At 41.8% G+C, this 26,047-nt stretch overlaps 1 protein-coding gene across 1 annotated transcript in view; it reads right to left on the bottom strand.

Moving 5' to 3' along the window:
- Nucleotides 1–1,454: 1,454 nt before the first annotated feature.
- Nucleotides 1,455–26,047, bottom strand: part of RNF150 (ring finger protein 150) — a 239,125-nt gene continuing 214,532 nt past the window's right edge. The window contains exon 7 of the mRNA XM_007447438.1: nt 1,455–1,573. Within this exon, the coding sequence (XP_007447500.1) occupies nt 1,455–1,573 (119 nt within the window). The remainder of the gene's footprint in view (nt 1,574–26,047) is intronic.

The raw sequence follows: 26,047 nt of genomic DNA, 5'->3' as shown, positions 1-26,047 counted from the left end.
GGATCCCACATGCCGCGGAGCGGCTGGGTCCGTGAGCCATGGCTGCTGAGCCTGCGTGTCCGGAGCCTGTGCTCCGCAACGGGAGAGGCCACAACAGTGAGAGGCCCGCGTACCACAAAAACAACAACAACAACAACAACAAAACACTGGTGGGTTTTTAGAATTCACTTTGATACTTCGTTTCCTTTCCCTCTTTGTCTGTCTCAGTCAGGAGAAACTTGACATCAACAATTCCCATGCTGTACTTTTTAGATCAAATGGTTTATCAAATCACACCTCCCTCCTCACTTGGTATCTAGACGCACTCAGGGGAGACCTGGGAAGCACTTTCTTAAGGATTTACCTAAATCCTCCCTCGAGGTCTGGCGAGGTTGAACAGAAGCATATTGGAATTAAGGTAAGACCTAGATGCTACTGCAGCCCTCACTGTGTTGGATCCAAAGATGACTGGATCTTTTCTAAAGCTTCCATCTCCTGCAGAACCCATTTGTGGAGGTATCAAAAGACTGCTGTAGCCTTGGGGAAACAGAAATTTTGCTTTCAGGAAGAGTATATGGTATCTGGTTTGAAAACTAGGCTTGCAGTCCCAGTGACGGACAAGCCCTACAGCCACAGAGAATGGCGCTAATGCCCTAGTGGGGACTTGTGAGTTCAGAATTTCAGCCAAAGACTGTTAAGAATCAGATGGATTGAAGTGCCTCCCTAGAGCTTCCTTCTCAAGTCACGTGGGTCCTTAACAGAGCCTGGCAAGTGGAAGCCAGTGTGTGGAGCTGAAAAAAATGAGCAGTGGTGGCCTCAGCAGATTCAGAGCTTGGTGTTGGGGTCTCTGGCAGCTGGCATTTCCAAGATCCACTTAAAAGAATTTAGATTCTAAACGAAAGCTGGCCTTAGACTGTTTCAAGGTGCTGAGGCACTTCCTAAAGCCATGCACACTTCATGCTGAGAGGTCAAGGCCATTAATCTCAGAGATGGAATACAAACTGGTCATAGCAGGAACTGATGCTTCTAAACAGAACTCTGTACAAAAGCTGGAGTGAATCAAAGGAAAAACAAAAGAGTGAACATAAACTACACGTAGTTCTTAAAAAGAAAGCGCCAAAGAAATCAACAACATTCCCCAAACAGGAAAAGAAGAAACTGAAATGAAACTAAGAAGCCCTAAAAGTGTCTTTTCAGGCTCTTTGAGGAACTTCGGAAGTGTGTGCCTACAAGGACATGGGAGAGAAAATCAGCTTTCACCGTCAAAGGTGCCAAGGCCATGAGCTGTTGTACAGACGGAGAAGCTGCATCCTGATGAACGTGACTTTGGGTATTGCTTTTCGGTACCATTCTTGTGTGGAGTGCCCTGGAGTTGCCAAGGTGTTCTGGAGGTGCATGTGCCTGGTCCAGTCTTGGGGCACTCCTCCCTTCCTTCCCCTTGGGTCCTATCATCCCTTTTTTCTATATTCGCCATTTCAAGATTTCACCTCTTCGCAGTCTTGGTCGGTGGAAAGTTCTACATCAGACAGTCCAACCTCCATTGCCATGATCAGCGAGATGTCAGAATCACTGCTTATAGCTGGTTCCTGCTCACCTGGTGGGGGGAAACAGAGTTCACAGTGAACACTGAGCTATGTCTTCAGATGCTGATTATTTCAATACAATTGCCTTTAATAACATTTCATTGAAGCCCAAGAGAAGGTATTAGGCTACTTTGTAAAAAAAAGAAAAACAGTCTAGTTAGAGACTTTTCTCACACTACTTTTCCCAAATAAATTCTAAATGGGCCAAGAAGTTAAATGTAAACAAAAGAAACTAATGAAGCCAGAGGAAAATATATCTTATAAGTATATATCTAAGTAGGAAGACAATATATCTAACATCTCTAACAGCTCATATGGTATGTAGCAAGATGTGCTACATGGAAAAGCAATTGAGCAATTCACAGATGAAAAGATTGATAAATGTGTATAAAATTCTAAAAATGTTAAAAACATGAAACATAAGATCAAAGGTATATGTCACACTGGGAATATCTGCAAAAATTTCACAGAGGATTGTATTCATTTTTTTGTTTTTGTTTTTTGAACTTTTATTTCTTTTATACAGCAGGTTCTTATTAGTTATCCATTTTATACATATTAGTGTATATATGTCAATCCCAATCTCCCAATTCATCACACCACCATTCCCCCCAGCGCCACTTTCCCCGCTTGCTGTCCGTACGTTTGTTCTCTACATCTGTGTCTCAGTTTCTGCCCTGCAAACCAGTTCATCTGTACCATTTTTCTAGCTCCACGTATATGCGTTAATATACGATATTTGTTTCTCTATTTCTGACTTACTTCACTCTGCATGGTAGTCTCTAGATCCGTCCATGTCTCTACAAATGACCCAATTTCGTTCCTTTTTATGGCGGAGTAATATTACACTGTATATATGTACCACACCTTCTTTATCCATTCGTCTGTCGATGGGCATTTAGGTTGCTTCCATGACCTGGCTATTGTAAACAGTGCTGCAATGAACATTGGGGTGCATATGTCTTTTTGAATTATGGTCTTCTCTGGGTATATGACCAGTAGTGGGATTGCTGGGTTGTATGGTAGTTCTATTTTTAGTTTTTTAAGGAACCTCCATACAGTTCTCCATAGTGGCTGTATCAATTTAAATTCCCACCAACAGTGCAAGAGGGTTCCCTTTTCTCCACACCCTCTCCAGCATTTGTTGTTTGTAGATTTTCTGATGATGCCCATTCTAACTGGTGTGAGGTGATACCTCATTGTAGTTTTGATTTGCATTTCTCTAAGAATTAGTGATGTTGAACACTTTTCATGTGCTTCTTGGCCATCTTGGCCGGGATATAGGTGATAGCGAGGCAGCTCCAGACCTCAAGGAGCTTACTGTCCAGTAGACAGGCAGACCACTTACTTGTCAATTACCACCCAACAGGATAAGCACTTTGCTGGAAGATGTACCGGTTTTATAGGAGCAGGTAATGGGGCTACATAACCATTTAGTGAATCAAAGAAGGCTTCCCACAGGCTGCAATATCTAAACTCAGTCCTATAGGATAACTTGTATTTTCGCCAGGTGAATGAGAAGGATGAATCTTTTAAGCACTAGCAATAGCACGCACAGATGGCTGTAGGTGACAGGGAGCCTTGTGCAGACGGACATCAGGCTGTATTTAAATATGACTGGGATGCAGAGGCAAGCTAGGGAGTATGAACAGGTGAGGCTGGGGTGCTCAGCTGCCTATAAGGCAGCTTTAAAACCAGAAGATCTTGTATGTTCCATTGCCCTGCAGAAGAAATACGCAATTAAAAGACCAACAAAACATTTAAGTGCTAAAGAATGTGGATGGTTATAATACACTTTTGCTCTCATAATCATTGATATAATTTATTTCATGTTGAAGTGCAGTTAAGAAAAATATATGAGTTTCATGAAGGGTAGTGAATTCTTCAGATGTTTAAAAGGAGACAAACAGAGAACTAACAAAGAGTTATGGTCTTAGAATCAGTTTTAGAGAAATGAGGTATTTCACAGGGATATACCTAAAGACTGAGATCTAAAATGTTTCCCAGACCCAAAAGTGCATGAGGTTCATAGAAATGTAGACAGATCAATGGGTAGAATAAAACTTTGGAAGCAGATCTTGGAAGATATAAGTACAGTATTTAGTCTTTGAAAATGGTGACATTCAACAAAAATTCAATAAAACTAGTCATTTAGAAAAAGGTGAAACTGGATTCCTGCCTCATACTGTATACATTCTAGGCTGGCTAAATATCTATATCTATATCGGTATCCACATCCATATCTATATCTGTATCTATACCTGTATGTATAGCCCATCTTTATTTTGTGTGTGTGTGTACTTCCTTCCCATTTATCCTCCTCTCCAGAGCCATCTGGTACCTTCCATCCCTGACCTTTGGGGAATTCTTTGATGCAAACTAGGATGCTCCTTCCTGCTTCGCACTTGTTTTCTCCGCAGGGCTGTGGCTTGCTGTTGTGTAGGCTGCACTCAGCACCACCTGGAGGAAGCTTTCACTCTGTAGGCTGAGTGAGCAGTGGGCACTGAATTTCAGCTGGATACAACCTGCACAGCCAGGGAAATGACCTCGCTCTGATTTTTATGTCCACTAGGTCAATGAACCCTTATTTTTTCCCCAGTTGCCCAAATTTTGCCTTTGTCTCTTTTTACATTTTCCCTGTCCATGTTGGTCCATGCCTTACAAACATCCCTTTGCTATAGTTTTTGTGGGGTTTTAGGAGTGGCTGGAAGTAATTTCATGTGTTCAATCCACTCTTTTTACTCAGTGCTCTCTGTAAGCATCACTTTTACAATGAGAAAATTATATACTGAAAATTATATTTATGAGATCTGGGATCCTATCTTACTCTAGGAGACTGTATTCTAGTCTCGGCTATAAGTAACTACACATGTTACTTGGTATAAGTCACTTTCTCCTTTAGGACTAGAGTTTAAATGTCTATAAAATGAGAGTTTGTTCTAGATATCTTAGAGTCCTTTCCAGTTGTTACAGTTTATTCATGTATATGCTGATGCCAACCTAGCACAGTGCCTCATACATGGCAGGTGCTCAATAAATAATTATTTAATAGAATTACCAGTGAGAAAGAGTTGTGTTTCTTTTGTCATAACCCTTCAACATGTTGCTTTCTATTAAAAATTTTTTTTCCTTAATCAAAAAGAAGGTTTGCTAGTGTATATTTAGTACAAGTATGTACTAAATGGGAGAAATCACTACTCTGAGGTGTAAAGAAAGCTGAAATATTCTTATTCCTGGAGATAAAAAATGAGGGCCAAAGATATGGAAGCAACCTAAGTGTCCATCGACAGCTGAATGGATAAAGAAGATGTGATATATATACATATATATGTACAATGGAACACTACTCAGCTATAAAAAAGAATGAAATTTTGCCACTTGCAGCAACATGGATGGACTGGGAGGGTGTTATGCTAAGTGAAATAAGTCAGACAGAGAAAGACAAATACTGTATGATATCATTTATATGTGGAATCTAAAAAATACAACAAAACTAGTGAATACAACAAAAAAGGAAGCAGACTCACAGATAGAACAAACTAGTGGTTACCAGTGGGGGCTGGGGGAGGGTCACGATGGGGGGGGGTAGTGGGAGGCACGAACTACTGGGTGTAAGGCTACAGGATGTATTGTACGACACAAGGGAATATGGCCAATATTTTCTAATACCTGTAAATGGAGTGTAACCTTTAAAAATTATATAAAAAATTGAAAATATTTTAAAAATGAGCACTGTACTGTAGAGATATATTCTCTCCCTTCCCTTCCCCCTTCACCTGCCCCTCTTTCTCCTTCTCTTTCTTGTTCTTCTTGTTCTTTTGGGCAATAGTCCATGAACCAATTTAGTTCACAAGAAGCCAAAAACGACAGCTCACAAGTAAACTATAAGTCAACTGAAGAGCTCACCATGGAGTGATCTTATAGCTTTCATATGGAGCTAGTATAAAAGGAAGCACAGATGAGAGTTGACTTGTGTAGAGATAGCTTACTGTACCTGCAGCTTTTTACCTACACTCCTATCTTCTCAGCCACCAGCCTCAGCAGATTTCAAGGATTCATTCTCAGTGTGGTGTTTTCTAAAATCAGAATGTGTGAATTGAAAGAGAAAAGGGCTGTGGGGACTGCTATAACTATGGGCTGTTGGATTCATGATGCTATTTTGGAAATTGTCCTGCACTGCTCTAGGCAAAGAGGAATTCAAACCAATAAAAATAGAGATTTGCCAAAAATGGTGCAATTTTCATCATGTGACATTGCATCAACCACAATATCTAATCACTTTCCATGCCAAAACTTAAAAAAATGATCTGAAGACATCTGAAATTATTCTTTACTCTGTCCTGTGTTTTTAACTGAACTTGGTTTGCTCCATAATTTTTTTTTTTTTTAGATGTTGGGGGTAGGAGTTTATTAATTAACTTATTTTTGCTGTGTTGGGTCTTCGTTTCTGTGCGAGGGCTCTCTCTAGTTGCGGCAAGTGCGGGCCTCTCACTATCGCGGCCTCTCCTGTTGTGGAGCACAGGCTCCAGATGCGCAGGCTCAGTAGTTGTGGCTCACGGGCCTAGTTGCTCCGCGGCATGTGGGATCCTCCCAGACCAGGGCTCGAACCCGTGTCCCCTGCATTAGCAGGCAGATTCTCAACCACTGCGCCACCAGGGAAGCCCTGCTCCATAATTTTTAAAAGCAGGGTTTTATCCTTTAATCAGGCAGATGTTTTACTTTGAGGCCAAAATAGTACAAATAAAAATCTTGACACTAAAACATTTAGAAGGTTCTCTGTAGGCGGTACTAACTGAGGAGTGTAAAGTAACAATTAACAATAATATAAATGTTCACTGAATTTTATCTTCTTCCCTGCAAAAGCTAATATAAAATGAATGCAAAAATAACATTGGCCTTTACTGAATTCTCACAATAACCCTTTGATGTGGGTATTATTATTCCTATTTCACAAACAACAAAAAAGCCTTAGTCCATTTGACACAGTAGTATAATACCTACTTGACACACTTTCCTCTCTTGGTTTCATGCATTGTAAGGACATTGAGAGAATTTAAACAGGGAGTAATATGATCTGCTTAATATTTTTTTTTTTGGCGGTACGCGGGCCTCTCACTGTTGTGGCCTCTCCCGTTGCGGAGCACAGGCTCCGGACGCGCAAGCTCAGTGGTCATGGCTCACGGGCCCAGCCGCTCCGCGGCAGGTGGGATCTTCCCGGCCCGGGGCACGACCCCGTGTCCCCTGCATCGGCAGGCGGACTCTCAGCCACTGCGCCACCAGGGAAGCCCAATCTGCTTAATATTTTAAAAGAGCACTCTTGCTGTTAAGTGAAGAATAGATTGGTAGGTCAAGGGTGGAGATAATGCAGAAGAAACCACTGCGGCAAAACAGATGAAACATGGTGGTGGCTTGTTGTAATAGGAATGGAGGTAAGAGGACAAATTGAAGTCATAGTTTATTTTATTTTTTACTACTTTTTTATTTTTATACAACTTTAAAGGTTACTTTCCATTTACAGTTATTAAAAAATAATGGCTATATCCCCTGTGTTGTGCAATACATCCTTGAGCCTATCTTATACACAACAGTTTGTGCCTCAATCCCCCACCCCTAAATTGCCCTTTACCCCATCCCCACTGGTAAGCACTACTTTGTTCTCTATGAGTCTGCTTCTTTTATGTTTTATTTACTTCAGTATAGAGAAGGTATTTTGGTGGATTTAAAGACTGATCCCAAGTCATCTAATGCTCCGTCTTGAATCTCTTTATCACAGTGTTAAAGAGCACCTGATTAGATGGTGAACAGAAAACACTTTTAAATAGAGCTTTGCGGGCTTCCCTGGTGGCGCAGTGGTTGAGAGTCCGCCTGCCAATGCAGGGGACACGGGTTCGTGCCCCGGTCTGGGAAGATCCCACCTGCCGCGGAGCGGCTGAGCCCGTGAGCCATTGCCGCTGAGCCTGTGCGTCCGGAGCCTGTGCTCCACAACGGGAGAGGTCACAACAGTGAGAGGCCCGCGTACCGCAAAAAAAATAAAAATAAAAATAAAAAAATAAATAAATGGAGCTTTGTGACCGATTTTGTTGATCCATAACTACTGCTTTCACATATTTCCACATTTAATTCTAAGTAAAATCCATCAGTAGGCTAACTGTGGTTAACCAAAAAATTCTTAGTGGCGGGATTTGTTTTTATTAATTCCATAAGTGATTAATATCTTTGATTTATTCCTTTCCTCTTTAATACATAAAGTGTTACCTAAAGAGTCACAGGTTTCCCTTTGTGAATTGCACATTGCAGTTGTAGTTCTGCTGGGGGTTTGATATAACTATCTATAACGGTGGGGCTGGATGACTTAAAGTTCCTTCCAACCTGAGATCTGGCCTGTCCTGTCTTGGGCACATCGGGCCTATCTTACTTCGCTGGCTCAGGGCCACCCATTGTCAACATTCCCATTTCAGAATCCCACCGCACTCCTTCAGAAGTAGGAGGCACTTGGTAAATGTTTGTAGCAGTGAAATTGAATTGAAGTCCCTCTGTGGACACATAGGGTGTCAAGTTTTATATTTTATTAACTAATAACAATATTAGTGCTTATTGTTAGTATATGCCAGGGACTATGCTTAAGTACTTTAAATAGATTGAATATTCACAATTAACCTATGACACAGGAAGAATTATTATTTCTATTTTCAGGTGATAAAACTAAGGCTCAGAAACGTACATGGCAGTAAGAGTTGGATCCAGAATTTATACCAAGCCCTGTCTGACACCAGTGTCCACAAACTTGACCATATCTATACTTTAGAGTTGAGATTCTTAGCCTGAGGATTAGTGTGGACTTTTGGGGGAGTCCAGGTACTCAAAATTACATACACACTTCTGTGGTTATGTGCATTTATGCATTTTTCTGGTGAGAGGGTTTGCTTTTACCAGATTCTTACAGAAACCACAAAAGGCTGAGAAGCATTCACTTAGGAGGTTTTCCATCCTGGGTAAGTTGAATAACACATTGCTGCCTGCAACAAGAGTGGCTTTTGGCTTTTTATTAAAAAAATGCATCTTTTGGTTTACATTTCACTGACCATGTGTTTTACTAACTCGACAGGACACTTTTCACATGAAGTCACCGCTTCCCTACTTAATTGTTTCTATATGATGGTTATTCACAGCTAAAGCAGACAATTATCTATCCCAGAATGAGGTTTGATATTTACTCTACTGCCTGACTTATGAAAGGAGGCATAGAGCTGTAGCAGGCTGGAATAAGTCCTGCTCTGTTAGGAATGAACAAACATTGCCCTCAGAGTAAGTGTTCTCTGTGTCGAGAGAAAATAAGGGGGTGATGAATATAATCCCCCAGGTGTCCTGATTCTCCAGTAGGCTTGATGTTCACATGCTGGGAACTGTTCTGCATCACATAAAAGCTTATTTTTCCCCATGTACTTGAAAAATAAGTTTTCAAGGAAAAACAGCATCCTTCTCTGTTGCTACTGATGCTTATCTTTTTGAAAATAGGACATTTCCGATCACCCTGTATTATACAAAAGCACCATAGGGGAGACATACAACCAGACTGGCTGCCTTACAATACTGCTGTCTTTTCATTTCTTTTCAGAATTAAGGTTTTTTAGGGTTGGAGCACTGCTTATATACTCCCTGTCGTAATCTAAGCGGGAAAGTTAGTTTGATTTCAAACGCAGAGTGTTTCCAATAAGGAAATGTATTCCTTTCACGTGTGTTCCTTGCTTTTCTCTCTTTTGCTTAACAAGAATTTCTGGGGAGATAAACTTCCAGTTTCGTTTAAATTTTCCCTCTTATGAGTGGCTTCTGCTGTGAGAATGGTAGGCCTTTGTGTCACTTTCTTCAGAGGCTGTGCAATAATGTTAATAATAATAGCTGGAGTGTAGGACTGCTTCCTATATTCCAGGCATTGTTCTAAGCAATTACATGTTATGTATGTCTTACAAGGATGCTCTGGAGTAGGTGGATGATAACCCCAATGACTGCTTCCAGTTTTGCAGGTGAAGTCAACTTGTCCACGGTCAAGAACACAGAAAGAGGCAGAAATGGAATCCTAACCCAACAGCCAGTGCTGTTGACAGCTATGCTATTCTGCAATGGCACAGCTGCTAGATTTCTATTTGGCTGCTAGGTTGTTCCTAAAGACAATGCTTGGTCACCTTAGAGAGCCAAGCATTCCAGGCTTACAATATGAATTCATCCACTTGGCCAAGTGACTCCTAGAATTGTTCAGATACAACTGGCACTTTTGCCTTTTTAAATGCTTGCTCCATAATTATAGACATGGTGAGCTCAAATCAGGAAAATTCTTTTTCACCTGGGGACGTTTAAAGCATTGTTCTTATTCTGACTTGGTAAAGGAGAACTCCCTGGAAATTTGGATATTAAATAAGATCATAACTTAGGATTTCACTCTCTGCTTTTATCTCCTCATCATTGGTTTTCTTTCCCTGTGACACTTCACCCAGCAGGAGAAAGATTTGCTCCAATTGCTCAAACTCCTTATGATTTCATTAACAATTCTTTCATTGAGTAATTCCTTACTCAGAGCAAAAAGAAGGGATAATGTGATTTTTTGCATTAGTTTTACATTAGTTTTTGCAGGAAAGAAGGCAAAATCTAGTGAACATTTATGTTGTTAATAGCTATTTTACAATTCCTAATTAGTACTACCCACGTAAAACCTTAAGCATTAAGCATAGTATCTGGTATATGGAAGGCTCTTGATAAATGTGAATATGATAGGAATGAAAAAAGAATAAAAAAGGGAATGCTGCCAGATGGATTTAGAGAGATAGGCAGATACCATGCAGATATCCATTTCTGCAATTGTATAAAATGATCTATAGACTTCATTTATTCATTCATCAACTTATTTACCACTTATTTATTCCATAGGAATTTATTGAACATTTATTAGGTACACAGCACCACTGATGACCTTCGGAGGAAAAAAAAGATAAACTAAACACAGTCTCTGCTTTTAAACTGAATTTGATCTAGTAAAAGAAATCAGACTTGTGTCTACATAAGCTTAATAAAGGATGATATATGCTAAAAGAGAGGTATAAATAAAATGCAAATGAAACAGAAAGGTGAGGTAAATTTCACCTGCAACTGGGTAACCCAGAGGGTTCATGAAGTAGGTTACATGTAAACCAGCGGTGAGATCTGATTAGCACTGGAAGTATGGAGATGAGGGGAGATGGCATTTCTTTCAGGAGAACCAACTTGACTAGTTACCATCAGAGCACATTACAAGGCAGGTGGATGGTTTGATTTGGCTGTAGCTTAGGATATGGAGAACCACAGCAAAGTGCCAGATCTCGTCTGTAGGTACTGTGCCCCCTTTCTGCCCTCTGTGCTCTCTTGTTTCATAGGGAGCTAGAAGGCTGGGAACTGCATTTCCCAGACTCCTTTGCCAGCTGGCTTTCTCCTAGGTCCTGCCGAGGAGATTGGAAGGTGGGAGGAAGAGGGAAGCTCTTATGCTCTGGTTCAGGCAAGTCCCTGTGGGGTCCAGAAGTGTTGACAGTGCTTTCAGTAGAATCAGGAGAGGAGGATCCTGATCACCTACTCAGTGCTGGCGGTCTCCCCAGGAGAAGCAAGACAGCTCCGGCAACATTAGAATAGTGGAAGCGTGCTCAAGAGCTCTGGGTAACACCCTCTTGCTCCTCCAGTCTTCCAAACTGTTTTATTTTTTTTCTTTTTTTAACATATTTATTGGAGTATAATTGCTTTAGAATGGTGTGTTAGTTTCTGCTTTTAACAAAGTGAATCAGTTATACATATACATATGTTCTCATATCTCTTCCCTCTTGCGTCTCCCTTCCTCCCACCCTCCCTATCCCACCCCTCTAGGTGGTCACAAAGCACCGAGCTGATCTCCCTGTGCTATGCGGCTGCTTCCCACTAGCTATCTATTTTACGCCAAACTGTTTTTTTAAGTCAACTTTATTGAATCATAGTTTTGATGGGCTTTGAGGGGTGTAATGCATGGATGTACTCTTGCAACCACCTTTACTATCCTGATGGTGTTCATTTGAAATGTTAAACATTTCTTTTTCCCCCCAAAGCTTTTTCATGTCCTTTTATAGTCATTCCCTCCCCCTGTCCCTGGACCCAGCTAACACCTGATCTGCTTTTCTTTTTATAACTCTATCAGTGTTCTTCAACATTGGTATAATTGATATTTGGGGTTGGAGAATTCTTCCTCGTAGGGGGAATGTCCTGGGAATTGCAGGATGATTCGTAGTATTCTTGGTCTCTATCCATTGAATACCAATAGTGCTACCCCCTCCCCAGCTATGACAATCAGAACGTCACCAGACGTTGCCAAATGCCCCCCGGAGGGGCAAAATCAACCCCAGTGGAGAATTATGGCTCTAGATTAAGATGAATTTTCTATAATTTTATACACATGCAGTTTTACAGTATGTACTCTTTTGTGTCTGGTTTCCTTCACTCAGTATACTCAATGTGAAATCTATCCATGATGTTGCCTATATCAATAGTTCACTCCTTTTTATTGCTGAACAGTGATCCACTCTATGTGTATATATCACATTTTGCTTATCCATTCATAAACTGATGAACATTTGAGTTATTTCCAGTGATTGGCTAATGTAAATAAAGCTGCTATGAACATTTGTGTGCAAGTCTTTTTGAGGGCATACATTTTCATTTCTCTTGGGTAAGTACCTAGAAGTGCACTGCTGGGTCCATATGGTGGGTATATGTAACTATGTAAGAAACATTTTTTTTTTTTTTTTTTTTTTTTGTGGCAAAAAACCACAGCACATTAAATTCACTCTCAAAACAACTTCCAAGCATACAGTACAATATTGTTGACCACATGCACACTGTTGTGCCACAGATGCCCAGGACACCACCATCCTGCATGATTCCTGCAAGATAAGGGTCCAACTTCTTTCTTTTGCACATGGATTTCCAGTTTTCCCAACACCATTTGTCGAGAAGACTATCCTTCCTGTGTGGTCTTGGCACCCTTGTCACAGAGTATTTGACCATATAAGTGAGGGTTTATTTCTGGGCTCACTGTTCTGTTTCATTGGTCTATGTGTCTTTGTGCCATTTCTACCCTCTTCTGATTATGGTAGCTTTGTAATATATTTTGAAAGCAGGAAGTGTGAGATCTCTAACTTTGTTCTTCTTTCTCAGGATTGTTTTGGCTATTCAGGGTCTTCTGAGATTCCATATGAATTTTAGGATTTTTTCTTTATTTTTACTTCTGCAAAAAATGCCATTGGGATTTTGATAGGGATTGCATTGAATCTATAGATTGCTCTGGGTAGTAGGAACATTTAACAATATTAAGTCTTCCAATCGACAAATAGGGGATGGCTTTCTATTTATTTGTGTCTTTTAAGTTTCTTTCAGCAATGTTTTGTCATTTTTAGTGTACAAGTCTTCCGTCTCCTCAGTTAAGTTTACTCCTAAATACTTTATTCTTTTCGATGTTATTGTAAATGAGATTGTTTTCTTAATCTCCTTTTTAGGTTGTTCATTGTTGGTCTTTGGAAAATCAACTGTTTTTTGTGTGTTCTGTCAAATGCTTTTTCTGCATCAATTGAGATGATACTGTTATTTTCATCCTTTGTTCTACTAAAGTGGTGTATCACATGCTGAGATCTATGACCCGTTTTGAGTTAATTTTATTTTTTATTATTCTTATTATTTTTAAAATTTATTTATTTTTTATTTATTTTTGGCTGTGTTGAGTCTTCGCTGCTGGGCGTGGGCTTTCTCTAGTTGCGGCGAGTGGGGGTTACACTTTCTTGTGGTGTGCAGGCTTCTCACTGCGGTGGCTTCTCTTGTTGCAGAGCACGGGCTCTAGGCATGCGGGATTCAGTAGTTGTGCCATTTGGGCTCAGTGGTTGTGGCTCATGGGCTCTGTAGCGCAGGCTCAGTAATTGTGGCACGTGGGCTTAGTTGCTCCACGGCATGTGGGATCTTCCCAGACCAGGGATTGAACCCGTGCCCCCTGCACTGGCAGGCGGATTCTTAACCACTGTGCCACCAGGGAAGTTCCTTGAGTTAAGTTTACGTATGGTGCAAGATAAAGGCTGGTGTTTATTTTCTCCTGATATTTTTGTAATCAATTTCTTGCATTACATTCCCCTATTTTGAAATACTTAGAGAGATTTCCACTTTCCTGACTGGTCTCACTGTCAGGCATGGGGTTGGAGAGGTAGGCTGTACTGAAATAGAAGAGTGATTTGAATGCCAGGCTGAAGTGTCACGACCTTAACGTACCTGGATTTTATTACGTTTGTGCGTAAAAAGTACTTGCTTAAATAAACTGGTGAAAATAAACAACCACAGTTTCCTTATCAGTAAAATAGTGATAATAATATTTTTGTAGCTCTAAGGAGACCTGGTGTGTGTGTACGTACACACACCCACACAGTGCTCCACTTCACAGTGCGTTTGGCACGTGGTGTGCCAGATAACAGGCAGCTATTATTGTATTTAGTACATTTACTGAGAACTGCTTTATTTCTACCCCATTAAGCCTCTTGACTTCCTTCTTTGTCTATCGAGGTCCTGATGGACAAAGGGTGTCCTTTCTTTCCCTGGCCACTACCTCACTGTTTCTGTAATGTTCTATTTCTTCGGTGTGATTCGATGTAGGTTGATGCATCAACATTTCATAAAGAGCTCATTTGCCATGTGACAGCCTTATCCCTCCTGCCGGTACAAGTGTCGCCCTGTTACAAGATAGTCCAACATAAGAGCAAGAAGAAACTAGAGAACAGGCTCTGATGGAAACCCAAGGTCTAGTTTAAAGTTCAAGCAGAACATAGCAAAGTAGGGGATCCTTTACATCACTCCGTAAGGGGCTGGGGTGGGGAGGACAGAAACAGGAACACAGTTTCTTACACATACGTTTTTAAAAAGAAAAAAGCATTTTAAACAGTGAAACTGCTGAAATACAAGTCCTCAAGAAGAGCTTAAGCAAATTATAAGGTAAATAAACAGCTCAGCACTGAACTAGAGACACAACACTGCCATGAGCACACTGGAGTCCTGTATGCAGGCATCATTTTACATCAATCTGTTCTACTACCACAATCAATATAAGGTTTTTAACATAGTTATTGTTTCTGACCATTCTGACCACCTACTCCCCCATAAAACACATGGAGAAGCCTGTTTAAAAAAACGTCGACTGCAAGTCATTTGTTTAGAAGAACCCCAGACTGCTTCCAACTCCTCCAATAAATACTGCATAATTCACTTCTGGCTGGTTTGAGAACAGGTCACCACCTGGTATTTTGGGGCGGGAGGGGGTGGGTTCAAAGTGGTGGCACTAATAAGCCCTCGAGAACTGCCAGACACACTCTTAGCTAAAGAAAAGAGGCCTGATGTTTTGACCCAGAGCATGAGTAGGTATCTCAACAATAACTTACTGTGATTCACCTAGATGGATGTGTTTATATGCCTTCCTGGAAAACCTAATGGATTCTATCTGCAGCTTACAATAGCAAAAGCCGTGGGCCAGTCATGCATGCTATCTAATCATAACCTAACCCATTCGTCTGGCTCACAGGATGCAATTTCTAGCTCTTTGTGTTTAGAACAAAACTCAGAATTTTAATCAATATTTGGCCGTGCAATGGGAATCCCTTGGCATGAGTTTAGGGTGAGAATAAAGGAGACACAAATGAGGTAAGCTGTTCAACAAGGGTCATAAAAGGGCAGAGGGAATAAGGGGGGACATTAAGCTGGCCGGGCATTGATATGGCAGGGGGGCAATGAAGGTGGGAGGTGCGGGTGGGTACCAGTGCTGGTAGAAGATGGTAGGTTTGGGTCAGAAATACTTTAACACACTTTTTCACAGCTCTTATTATTTTATCACCACCACCATCATCATCCATTACGTTTGCTTTTAGTTTATAATGTCTGTCCCACCTTTGAGTGTGTCTTACCGCAGGCTGCCTGAATCTCAGAAAGGCTAAGCCGCTCTCTCAGGGTCTCCTGAAGAGCCAGGCAGTGGCCGACCTGGGACTTGAACACAGCTCTCCCATTCCTGTTCTGGTGGTTTTTATGGTGCTCCACGAAGCCCTAGGGTTCTGCAGTGGGGGGAATCGGGGAGGCTGAGAAGCGGTGGATGATGAGGGTGATGAAGATGAAGTTGACGTCCTTGTGAACTAGAACAAGGACAGCTGAAGTGGTTCTTGCCGAACCCATCTACCCCCCACCACTCCCCTAGCATTCAGTGTAGCAATATTCAAAGGAAGATGACTAATTAATAGTGCAATGAATCTTTACTGAAATCATTTGTTAAACCCTCTCATTTACTTCATTAACCTGATCTTCATTGCCTTTGCTCCTGTGATCTCTATTTTCTGGAAAGCCAGAAGAAAACAAAACAAAAATCTGGTAGCTATAATTAACTTCACCAAATGCATCTTCTTAAGGTGATCCAACGAGTGAGGGGGGAGTACCTGAACTTCACTAGATTCTGTGCTGGGCACTTTTCACTTATTTGCTCAAAAAAACAAAGAGTTTAAACGTACATCTTCACTGCATCTGAAATGTACACCCATACTGAATTGTACACACAAAAGGGTTTGGCTACTAAAAACCCAAATAAAAAAGAAGGGTGTGGCCAAGTTCGGCCCTCCCCATGGTGGCAGTTTGCATCCTAACTCAGTGTCTAGTAAGTGGGGTAGGGGCTCTGGGTGACCCTCCTCCTGGCCTCTGAGGGTTTCTTCCCACTGCGGAGGGGTGCAGCCACGGGTTGGTGGGTTCTGTTGCCCATCACAATCCCCCCTTTCTCTGAAGAGCACCTGTAATCCAGAATACTCCTGATACCTGATTAACAGCACTGCCTTACATCATTATTTAAATAAGTATCCACCCATGGATGATTTTCTCTTACCTAGAGCAGATTGTTAGCTCTAAGAGGGCAGGGACTTGTTTTGCATAGATACTACCAAACCTCCATCCTCCACGCTATGCAAATAAAAGAAATATAATGGTTATCACCTAAATGTATCGAATAAACGAATGGGAAGATCTGAAGAAATCATGTTTTCTTAAAAATAATTCCATTTTTATTTTATTTATATTTATTTATTTTGGCTGCGCAGCTTGTGGGATCTTAGTTCCCCGACCAGGGATCAAACTCACACCCTCGGCAGTGAAAGCGCTGTGTCCTAACCAGGGAATTCCCTCATGTTGGTTTTTTAAAGGCTAAAAACATTGGGGAAGGAGATTCCTACTCTTCTGATTTTAATGCTGCGTGGAATACATTCCACTAAGGCATCAGGCGAGCCCACAGGATAGGCTTAGGAAAACAAGATCTAGACCTCACAGCAAGTAAACCAAGTGATCCATTTGTTAATATGGACCAGGAATCTTATTTTTGCTCTCCCCAACTCTTCCACCTTGGTCGGTATTTTCTGGTTTCTTATTTCTCTTTAATGGTTTCGAATTATACTCAGCACCTCCCTGAGAAGAAAGGCCCCCTGTGTAGATTTCTGCCCCCGTGGCTGGCATAGGTAGGGGTGTGGCCAAGCCGGCTGTTTTGCCAGCAGCTTGTTAACCTTGAAAGTGAAAGCTGAAAAGGTACCATTTATAGTTGGATGATTGTGACTGGGTAAACGTATTTACCATAAACACAGAATCAGGAAAATGACTGAAAACCCAGCAGTGTTCTAGTATGAAGGATGAAAAAGCTAAGACGGGTATTCCATCCTAATTTTTTTTTTTTTGCGGTATGCGGGCCTCTCACTGTTGTGGCCTCTCCCGTGGCGGAGCACAGGCTCCGGCCGCGCAGGCTCAGCGGCCATGGCTCACGAGCCCAGCCGCTCCGCGGCATGTGGGATCTTCCCGGACCAGGGCGCGAACCCGCGTCCCCTGCATCCGCAGGCGGACTCTCAACCACCGCGCCACCAGGGAAGCCCCATCCTAATATTCTTAAATATGCGTTCAAAGGCCAAGGGCCCTGAACAAGCTTGTCGGGAGTTTCTGGAATTTAACATGGGGGTTAAGGTCTTAGTATTTCCCCACACCAGCCTGACAGAGATCATTCCTTCCTCTCTTTTGTAAACTAATGAAAGCTATACAAATCCCTTATGCAGACAAAGCCTTTAGCAGATCTGGCAAATGAGACCTATTTTTATAAAAGAGCACTTGGCAAAGTAACTTCTACCTTGTACACATCTGTTTTACATCTGTTAGAATCGAAATTTCTTCAGAGGAGGGGCAATTTTATCCTAGTTCAAAATAAGCATTAATAAATATTACACTAAATTGCTAACATCATTGGCAAATGGTTTCGTTTAATTAATAAAACAGACTTTGAGATGAACCTCTGGTGAGGTCTTCTAGATAGTTTAAAAGTATTTTACAGTGTCTCTTCCCCCTAGTTATTCTTAATATGTTTTGTGATTTTGCACAATAGAAAGTCATTTCAACATGCGGCCCATGTAGATTCTGAATTTTGAATTTTTAAAAGAATCATGCTGCTGCTTTTTGGAATGATTATTGATGTTTATAATATATCTCCCCCCACTTTTTTTTTTTTACTCCATGGTTGGTTTACATATTTGTCTGGGACAGAGCTCCTGCCTAACTCCCTTTGATTGCTACAGGCTGCGTTTATCATTTTGCTAAAGTTTCCCAGTAGCACACGACCAGTGAACATTTTGAACTTGTATTTTTAAAGACTCTGCAGCCACAAGAATAGCCCACATCCCAAATAGGAGGTGCTCTGTTGCTGGGAAGATCTTACCATGTTCATTTTTCCCCCTGCTTTTCCTGCTTGCAGATATTTTATATTACTTTGCCAGAAGAACAGCTGCCTGAGACTATTTCTAAAGTCTCCTGTAATGTGGGGTGCTTTATCAATAAAGTTGACATTTTACAATTATAAGGTAAATAAACAGCTCAGCGCTAAACTAGACTAGGCACAACACTGCCATGAGCACATTGGAGTCCTGTATGCAGGCATCAGTTTACATCAACCTGTTCTACTACCACAATCCATTTAAGGTTTTTAACATAGTTATTGCTTCTGACCATTCTGACCACCTACTTCCCCATAAAACACATGGTACAGAGTGGTTAAAAAATTCATAAATCCCCAAGTCTCATATAACACACTCATCTGATGCTGAGCAAAGTCTCCATGGATACCAAGGGAGCATCTTCAATTCCAGGGAGGTCCCAGGGAGAGCAGACTCCCACCCCTGGGATCTGCAAGCCTGGCAAAAAGCAGAGAGGGTCCTTTGTAGATATTGTTCCTTAACCCACTAAGTCCCAGGCTGCCTTTGGTTTCTTCCACTCCCCCTAAGAAAAAATCTTCTGTAGAGGGACCAGGGGATGTGGACAGAGTGAGAGCTGGTTGGGATTTCTGAGACTCTTTGAACATTTTCCCCTCAAAACATCGTGGACTGTAATTCCAGTATCGGGGTGGACACATTTTTCCTTTTTACAGCTGCATTTTTAGGGACAGGGCTTCTCTAGGAGGAAGGATGCATATGTAGTCACTGAGAGAACCCTGGAGGTGGAAGATGAGCAGATCGTAAGTACAGACATGCAGCGCCGTAACGGCAAAGTCCCACCAATATGTCTCGGAGGATAAAAACTCTAAGAAATTAGCTATATACATTATGAAGATTAAGTCGCGGTTCCATACATTCCATAATTGTCACTGTTCATCAAGACAGAAAAATAAAAGCAAGGAAAGATAGAGTTCCTACCATTATTACCTCCTTCCAAGTGTTAAGCTCCCCAAATATATTTTTGACACTGTATCTTTGGTGGAAATTAATGCCGCTCAGCAGCTACCAACTAATTAGAACAATTTTGCAGATCTTAGCTGCCAAGAACCCAAAGGAACTATAAAATGTAACCTTGTTGCCTTATCCTTTTCCATTTAGCAGTAATTTTATGACACTAAAGACCTCTTTCTTCAGTAAAATTACATATCTGAGAAAACCAATTGTGATTCTTTTCAGATTCATCTTTTGCTCTATTGGATCAAGGACTTGCTTTAGTATCTCAAATTGTTAAAGCATTTTCTCTACAGAAAACAATTCCTTTTACCAGTAGGCGATTCTTATGCTCATAATGTAAATGAATGCCCCCATCACAGCCTGTAGGTCACACATCAGGTACACAATGTTTCATGAGCAAAGGAGCAATTATTATAACAACAAAAAGACAATGGCCTCTGCCACCTATAGCAATGTTGGCTGCTAGGATTAAACCTCCATCAAGATCACAAACAAGGCAGGACTGAAAAAAAAAATGTACTTGTATTTTCTGCGGAGTTTCTTTTGGCCTTGGGATCAATGTGACAGGGGCCAGTGGCCATCTATCACAGGCAGGGATAGACAGCGTGGGATCTATGAAGGATCCAACCGAGGACCAATCACACAAAACCGCACTATTATGTTCAGCTGGGAAATTCACAAAGCTGAATCAACAAGAAAGAAGTGAAGTTAGTTGGGTTGAAGAGAATGTTCCAACTCCAGTGCCCCTGAATGAAATTAATATCAGGGTAGATAGAGACATTTAAATGGACTGTAGGGACACGACAACACTTCAGATGTGTGAGTCGTCCAAGTTCTGTCCTGCTTGGGTGGGCATTCTGGGATAGAGGCACATGTTTTCAAACTCTGGTTTTAGAAAGAATCGCGTAGGAGGCCTGGTGAGAATGACAGTTCTCAGCTCACCCCTGGCAATTGTCATTTAGCAGATCTGGGGTGGGGCCTGGGGTCTGCATTGTAATTATTATAGCCCAGGTGGGGGATCAGACCACACTCAGAAGCTTCAGTGTGTGGGAAGGAGCCTGGGCTTTGTAGAGGGACAAGAGCTCTCACGCCAGCCTGCCATCTACTCCACGTAAGACTTTTGATGAGGTTCCCGGACCGCTCTCCACTTCAGTTTCCTATATGTAAAGGAGTGATAGTAATTGTAAAGGTTAAATAAAATATGTAAAGGGAGTACTCTGCAAGATCCTTGGCACATGGTATATGCTTAATAGTGTCTGAGTTCCCCCTGCCTCTTCCTCTGCCCCACAGATAATGAGAAAGAACGTTTTTCGAATGCTTTTAATGAACCAGAGGCTTTTCTAAGGCATTTTCATTACATCTAATCCCATGAGGTAGGTGTTCTTATTACTCCATTTTACGGGTGAGAAATAGAGACCAGAGAGGTTGAGCGACTGGCCCACGGTTACCCAGGCAGCAGGTGCCAGGGCCAGCCTTGACTTAGCTCTACTGCTGAGACCTTACGTTATTTTCAGGGGTATAAGTTAAGGACGGGAAATTTCAAAGCCTCTCTCTGCTGTCTCCTGAAGACCCACCCTTCACTTCCCAGCAGCTTTACCATCCGGCCATGTTCCTGACGCCTCGCCAGCTGAAGATGACACGCTCAGCGTGGACACAGGCACCCACAATTGTGATTTAGCTCTCAAGTGTGTCGTTCTATTGTAGGGCACAGGTGCTGGGAATCACTGTACCTCAAACTAGGAACTGGCTTATTTGTAGGGGTGTTTCCTTTTCCCAGATATTAGACAGCATTTAGGTCTATTAAAGAAACAAAAACCTATATAAATTTGGGGAGCTCTTCCCTTTCTGACGAGCTAAGTTGGAACCATGGTTTCATTTCCAGGAGGAATAAATTGAGTCATTACCAGAAACTCCCATTACCTCTGCTGAGACGTGGTTAACTACTGTGACACAAAGCTGCTGGTAGTGAGTTGGATATATGTGCACAAGTATGCCATCTAAACACAGAGACGTGTACGTGTGTGTAACCACTGTTTAGGCACTCTGCACGCTACATCTGATATGCAGGTATGAACGTGTGTATACGCGTGTGAGTGTGTGTACAGGTAGGTGCAGGCGTGTTCTTGGCATACATACGTGCCTACACGCGCATGTGTCTACATATGACACGTGTGCGTCCACGCATACGAGTGCTTATTTATTCCACTGCACACATTTTCTTCATCTCCATAACAGAGAAGATGTGCCTCTGAATCCGTTGTGTTCCTGCTTAAACTTTGACTTCCAGATCCAATTTTCTAATTCACTCCCCATTTAAATAACAGTTGCGGTACTATTATGGTATTATTTTTTTCTGAAAAACTTCATTCCACTGTTCCTGCTGCACAGCAGGAGTTTAAGGGCAGCCAATACTTTCTTGTGCTGACAGCTCTGATAAAGGCATAAGTATTTAGATAAATGAATGATTGGTTTGACAAAAAAAAGAAATTCGATGGCGCTTGAGTCTATAAATCTACTAATCATTCCTCTCTGCTGGGAACATTAGTTACCAGTGAGAGTTTTAACTGTGTACGTGGTTGCTTAAGAGACACACACAGTTGCTCTGCGCGTGACTTTACCAATAGGTATTATTTTAATGAGACCTAATAGGACAGTTCAAAACAGTGGTTGTCCCTGAGAAATCACTGCGTATGAAGGAAGTGTTTTTGCCCTGAGACTGTCCCTAAATTTGGGGTTGTAGAGCTGTGGTGACTGCAGACCACATGCCTTGTCTTGGGGCTGCCCCAACTCAGGTCCAGCCAATTGCCGCCATCAGAGAATAAGGCCCAGAATTGCTGTTTCTTCCAACGTTTTCAAGTTGGAAATTCAGATCTGTATGGAAAACTCTGCCATATTTAAATGTTGGCTACTCACTGAACATTATCAGAAATTCTCAGGGCTAAACCCAGCCCATCTGCGGGCAGAAGGAGTCACGTGTGACATCGCTTTGCCCTCTCTGACTAGAAGAATTTCCAGGAATCCCTGGAGATCTATTTCCTAGTGGACTGAGATGATGAGCGAAGGCCCTGAGGAATGGTGGTGGTGGTGTGTATGTGGGCACGCATGCATACCGTGTGAGCGCATGTGCACATATGTGTGTATATGTATGTGTGCATATGAGCGCGCAGGGAACCTGGCTTGATTCTCACCCTGGCATCCTGGTGCGTGCTCCTGGAGCGAGGCAGAAGAACAGCTCCCCGCCATCCTGGCATGCTGACTTATCCAGACCTCACTGATCACCACACCTGTGTCCTGGATGGAGCCGGCCAGGAGAGTTCGGCTCAACCACTTAACCACAATATACTTTCTTTTCTTCAGAAGTTTCCCTGCAAATTTTTCCCCCAAATGGAGGAATTGCAGTAACGACCACCCCCGCCGAAGCCGATGAGTTAGTTACTTCTGTATTTTAAAACATCTACTGGACTTTCTTGGCGGGGGGTGTGAGACACATATGCTGAAAACTTGGAGGCTTATATCAAAGGATACTTCCAATATATATTTTTAAATTTAATTTTATTTATTTTTTTATACAGCAGGTTCTTATTAGTTATCCATTTTATACATATTAATGTATATGTGTCAATCCCAATCTATACTCGTGCTTCTCTTCGTGATCGAATGAATCTTCTGCCTTCTACTTTGAATATTTTTGCTCTGAGTCGTTCCCTGAGGTTTGACTTATGAACACAAAAAGAACATCAAGACTTGGCAAATCTGAAATTACTAGTTTATCCACAGGTCATTCGTCTGTTGGTCTGTATGCTCAAAGTACCCTCTAAGATTAGTGGGAGGGCTGCTGTCTGTTGAATATAACCAATACAGAGCCATGCATAGAAAGACATAATTATGGCTTTCTAGGAACTGACACTAATCGGTTGTTGATTGATTGATGGGCTGCCTAGTGATTATGCTATCTTGAGAGGTTTCTCTGTAAATGGTATTATAAGGACAGTCATTATTTTATATGAGATCACGGTAATAAAGATTGCCGTTTATAACTCAGTAGTCCTCAAGTGATCAATTAGTGGAAAAGATAAATAACTAAAAGCGAGCATGCAGTTCTGGCTCAGGAAGTAAAGTAATTCTGGTAATTGAAGAACAAGGTCATGTTAGCTTTCATCTCCACGGGCAAATGATTAAGGACACAACCTAGAGCTATCGGGCCTTGGAATCTACCTGAGAAAGGTTTATAGATATTTTTATCAACACACTTCCATGGAGCTAATAGGTACTTGTGATGTGTCCATCCAACGTGTGTTCTCATGCAGAGATGGTGTGTAAGGTGGGGAGAGAGGTAATATTTATGACTGATTGAGTGCCAGGCTCTGAGTCAGTCTACACATTGATTTAATTTCATGCTTGCAATAAACCGGCAAGGTCGATTTTATTTGGACAATTTTTTGTTTTGGCCACGCCGTGCAGCATGAGGTATCTTAGTTCCCCAACCAGCAGAAGTGGAATCTTAACCACTGGACTGCCAGGGAAGTCCCTGGACAATTTTAGAGTTGAGGAAATTGAGGCCCAGGGATGTTATTCATTGACCACAGCTACTCAGTCAGTGGCCAGCCAGGATTTGAGCCCAGATCTACCCGATGCCAAAGACAACTTGGTTTCCCCAAGTCTAGATTTCCTCTCAGGAGGGTCATCTTCACTCATCATGGGTTAATATAAAGTAGGAAGAGGAGCGCCGATGGTGTAAAACAAAAAATGAAGAGCTTCATTTGAGATGCACTGGCTTCTGGGCACTTGGTTTGATGACGTTCCCAGGGCATTTGCAGAAGTGGATGTACAGTCAGGCAGTAGAACCTTTCCCCATCATATTTCCCTTTGCTGCAATTTCTGTCACTTCGTCTCTCTATGCTGCTTTTAATCCCTCATTTGGGCTGTGTAGTCCCATATCAATAATGATAAATAATAAATCATCAACCCATTTCTACAAGGCATTAGTCTCCCTCCTTCCTTGTGATGGGGGACCAGTTCAGCATTTGTGCTCCTGTCACAAGGGGCAAGGGTCACAGTGTTGTCCCAGAGGAACTGGCTACAGGCAGGCCCGTCTGCTGGTGCCTTGGTTCAGCTTGAGTGTCCTGGGGAGAACATATACCTATTCTTTTCATTAGCAGACCAAACACAGATACATATTGGAACACAGTCTCTTCTACTTCGAACTACTGCTATTGTTGGTTTCCTTTAAAATTCAGCCCATTCATTCATTTATTCTACTAATGTTACTGAGTCTAACTGCAGCCATAACCTGTGCTGTGCTTCAGAACATGAAAGTGAAAAGCCACAGTCCAAACCCTTTAAGGACCTACAAGTTTAGTGGGGCGACAGATGCTTTCTCAGGAAGTAATAAGAGAGAGAACTGTTTGAAAGGAGATAATTCTAGAAGGATCACCAGTTCTGCTCAGAGTAGCAGAGAAGGCATCTCAGAGGATACCACAGAGGAGATGTGCCTGAAGGATGTGAAAGACTTGGCAGAAGAAGGGATAAGAGCTAGGGGCTGTGTCTGGAACCACTAGTGGTTTAGAAATGCTTCCCTACAAAGCTTGCCAGCTGGGCGTGGCGAAAAATCATGGAGAGAGATGCAGAGGCCAAATGCTTAATGATCTGTTTAGATTAGCCAGCTTGAGATTTTAACCCATAGGGGATAAAAATGTTTTGAGCAAAACAGCAACAGGACTTCTACAGATGATCATCTAGGCAGCAGGATGAGGACAGACTGGAGGATGATATGACTAGAAACAGGGAGAGTGAAATGGCAGCCATGGCAAAAACCAAGGTCAGGGCTTCCCTGGTGGCGCAGTGGTTGAGAATCTGCCTGCCAATGCAGGGGACATGGGTTCGAGCCCTGGTCTGGGAAGATCCCACATGCCACGGAGCAACTGGGCCCGTGAGCCACAATTACTGAGCCTGCGCTCCGCAACAAGAGAGGCCGTGACAGTGAGAGGCCTGCGCGCCACGATGAAGAGTGGCCTCCGCTCGCCGCAACTAGAGAAAGCCCTCGCACAGAAACGAAGACCCAACACAGCCAAAAAAACAACAACAACAACGAAAAAAACAAGGTCAGAGGTGCTAATGTCTTGTATTATAGCCACGCAGAGGGAAATGGCACATGGAGAAAGATTTAAAAGGCAGAATGAACATGGGTTGGTGATTATTTGACTATGAAAGGCAATAGAGTGAAAAGAATAGAGATAACCTCAAGTTTGTTAGCTTGAACACTGGAGAATGACTTCACAATAAAAACTGAAGTCACTAATTTATCAAATAAACCTATGAACTGATATATTGAAAATATAACACAAATGTAGCATGCAAAAAGGAAATGCTCTTACGAGTTTGGTACCAAACATTTTCTGAAGCCAAGTATGCCACGCGAGGCCGTAATTCTTCACCATAGTAAAAAGACATTTTGGGGGAGGGATGTTAATGCAAAGTGTGTGTTAAATAAGTAGATTAACTCTTCAGTGGCATGTAAATTGACTCTTTTTGTTTTTCCTTATTTTTAAACTTAATTTTTAAATCAAATTAATTTTTTTCCATTTTTTATTTCACAGCAAGAACATAGTTTAACAACAAATGCTCTTGTATCTTTCAATATGAATTTTCACTCTGTGCTCTATTTTTTTTTTTTTTTTTTTTTTTTTTTTTTTACGT

Source organism: Lipotes vexillifer, unplaced genomic scaffold, assembly GCF_000442215.2.
Source record: "Lipotes vexillifer unplaced genomic scaffold, Lipotes_vexillifer_v1.1 scaffold1945, whole genome shotgun sequence".
Classification (NCBI taxonomy): domain Eukaryota; kingdom Metazoa; phylum Chordata; class Mammalia; order Artiodactyla; family Lipotidae; genus Lipotes; species Lipotes vexillifer.
This window is presented reverse-complemented; position numbering and strand designations above follow the sequence as displayed.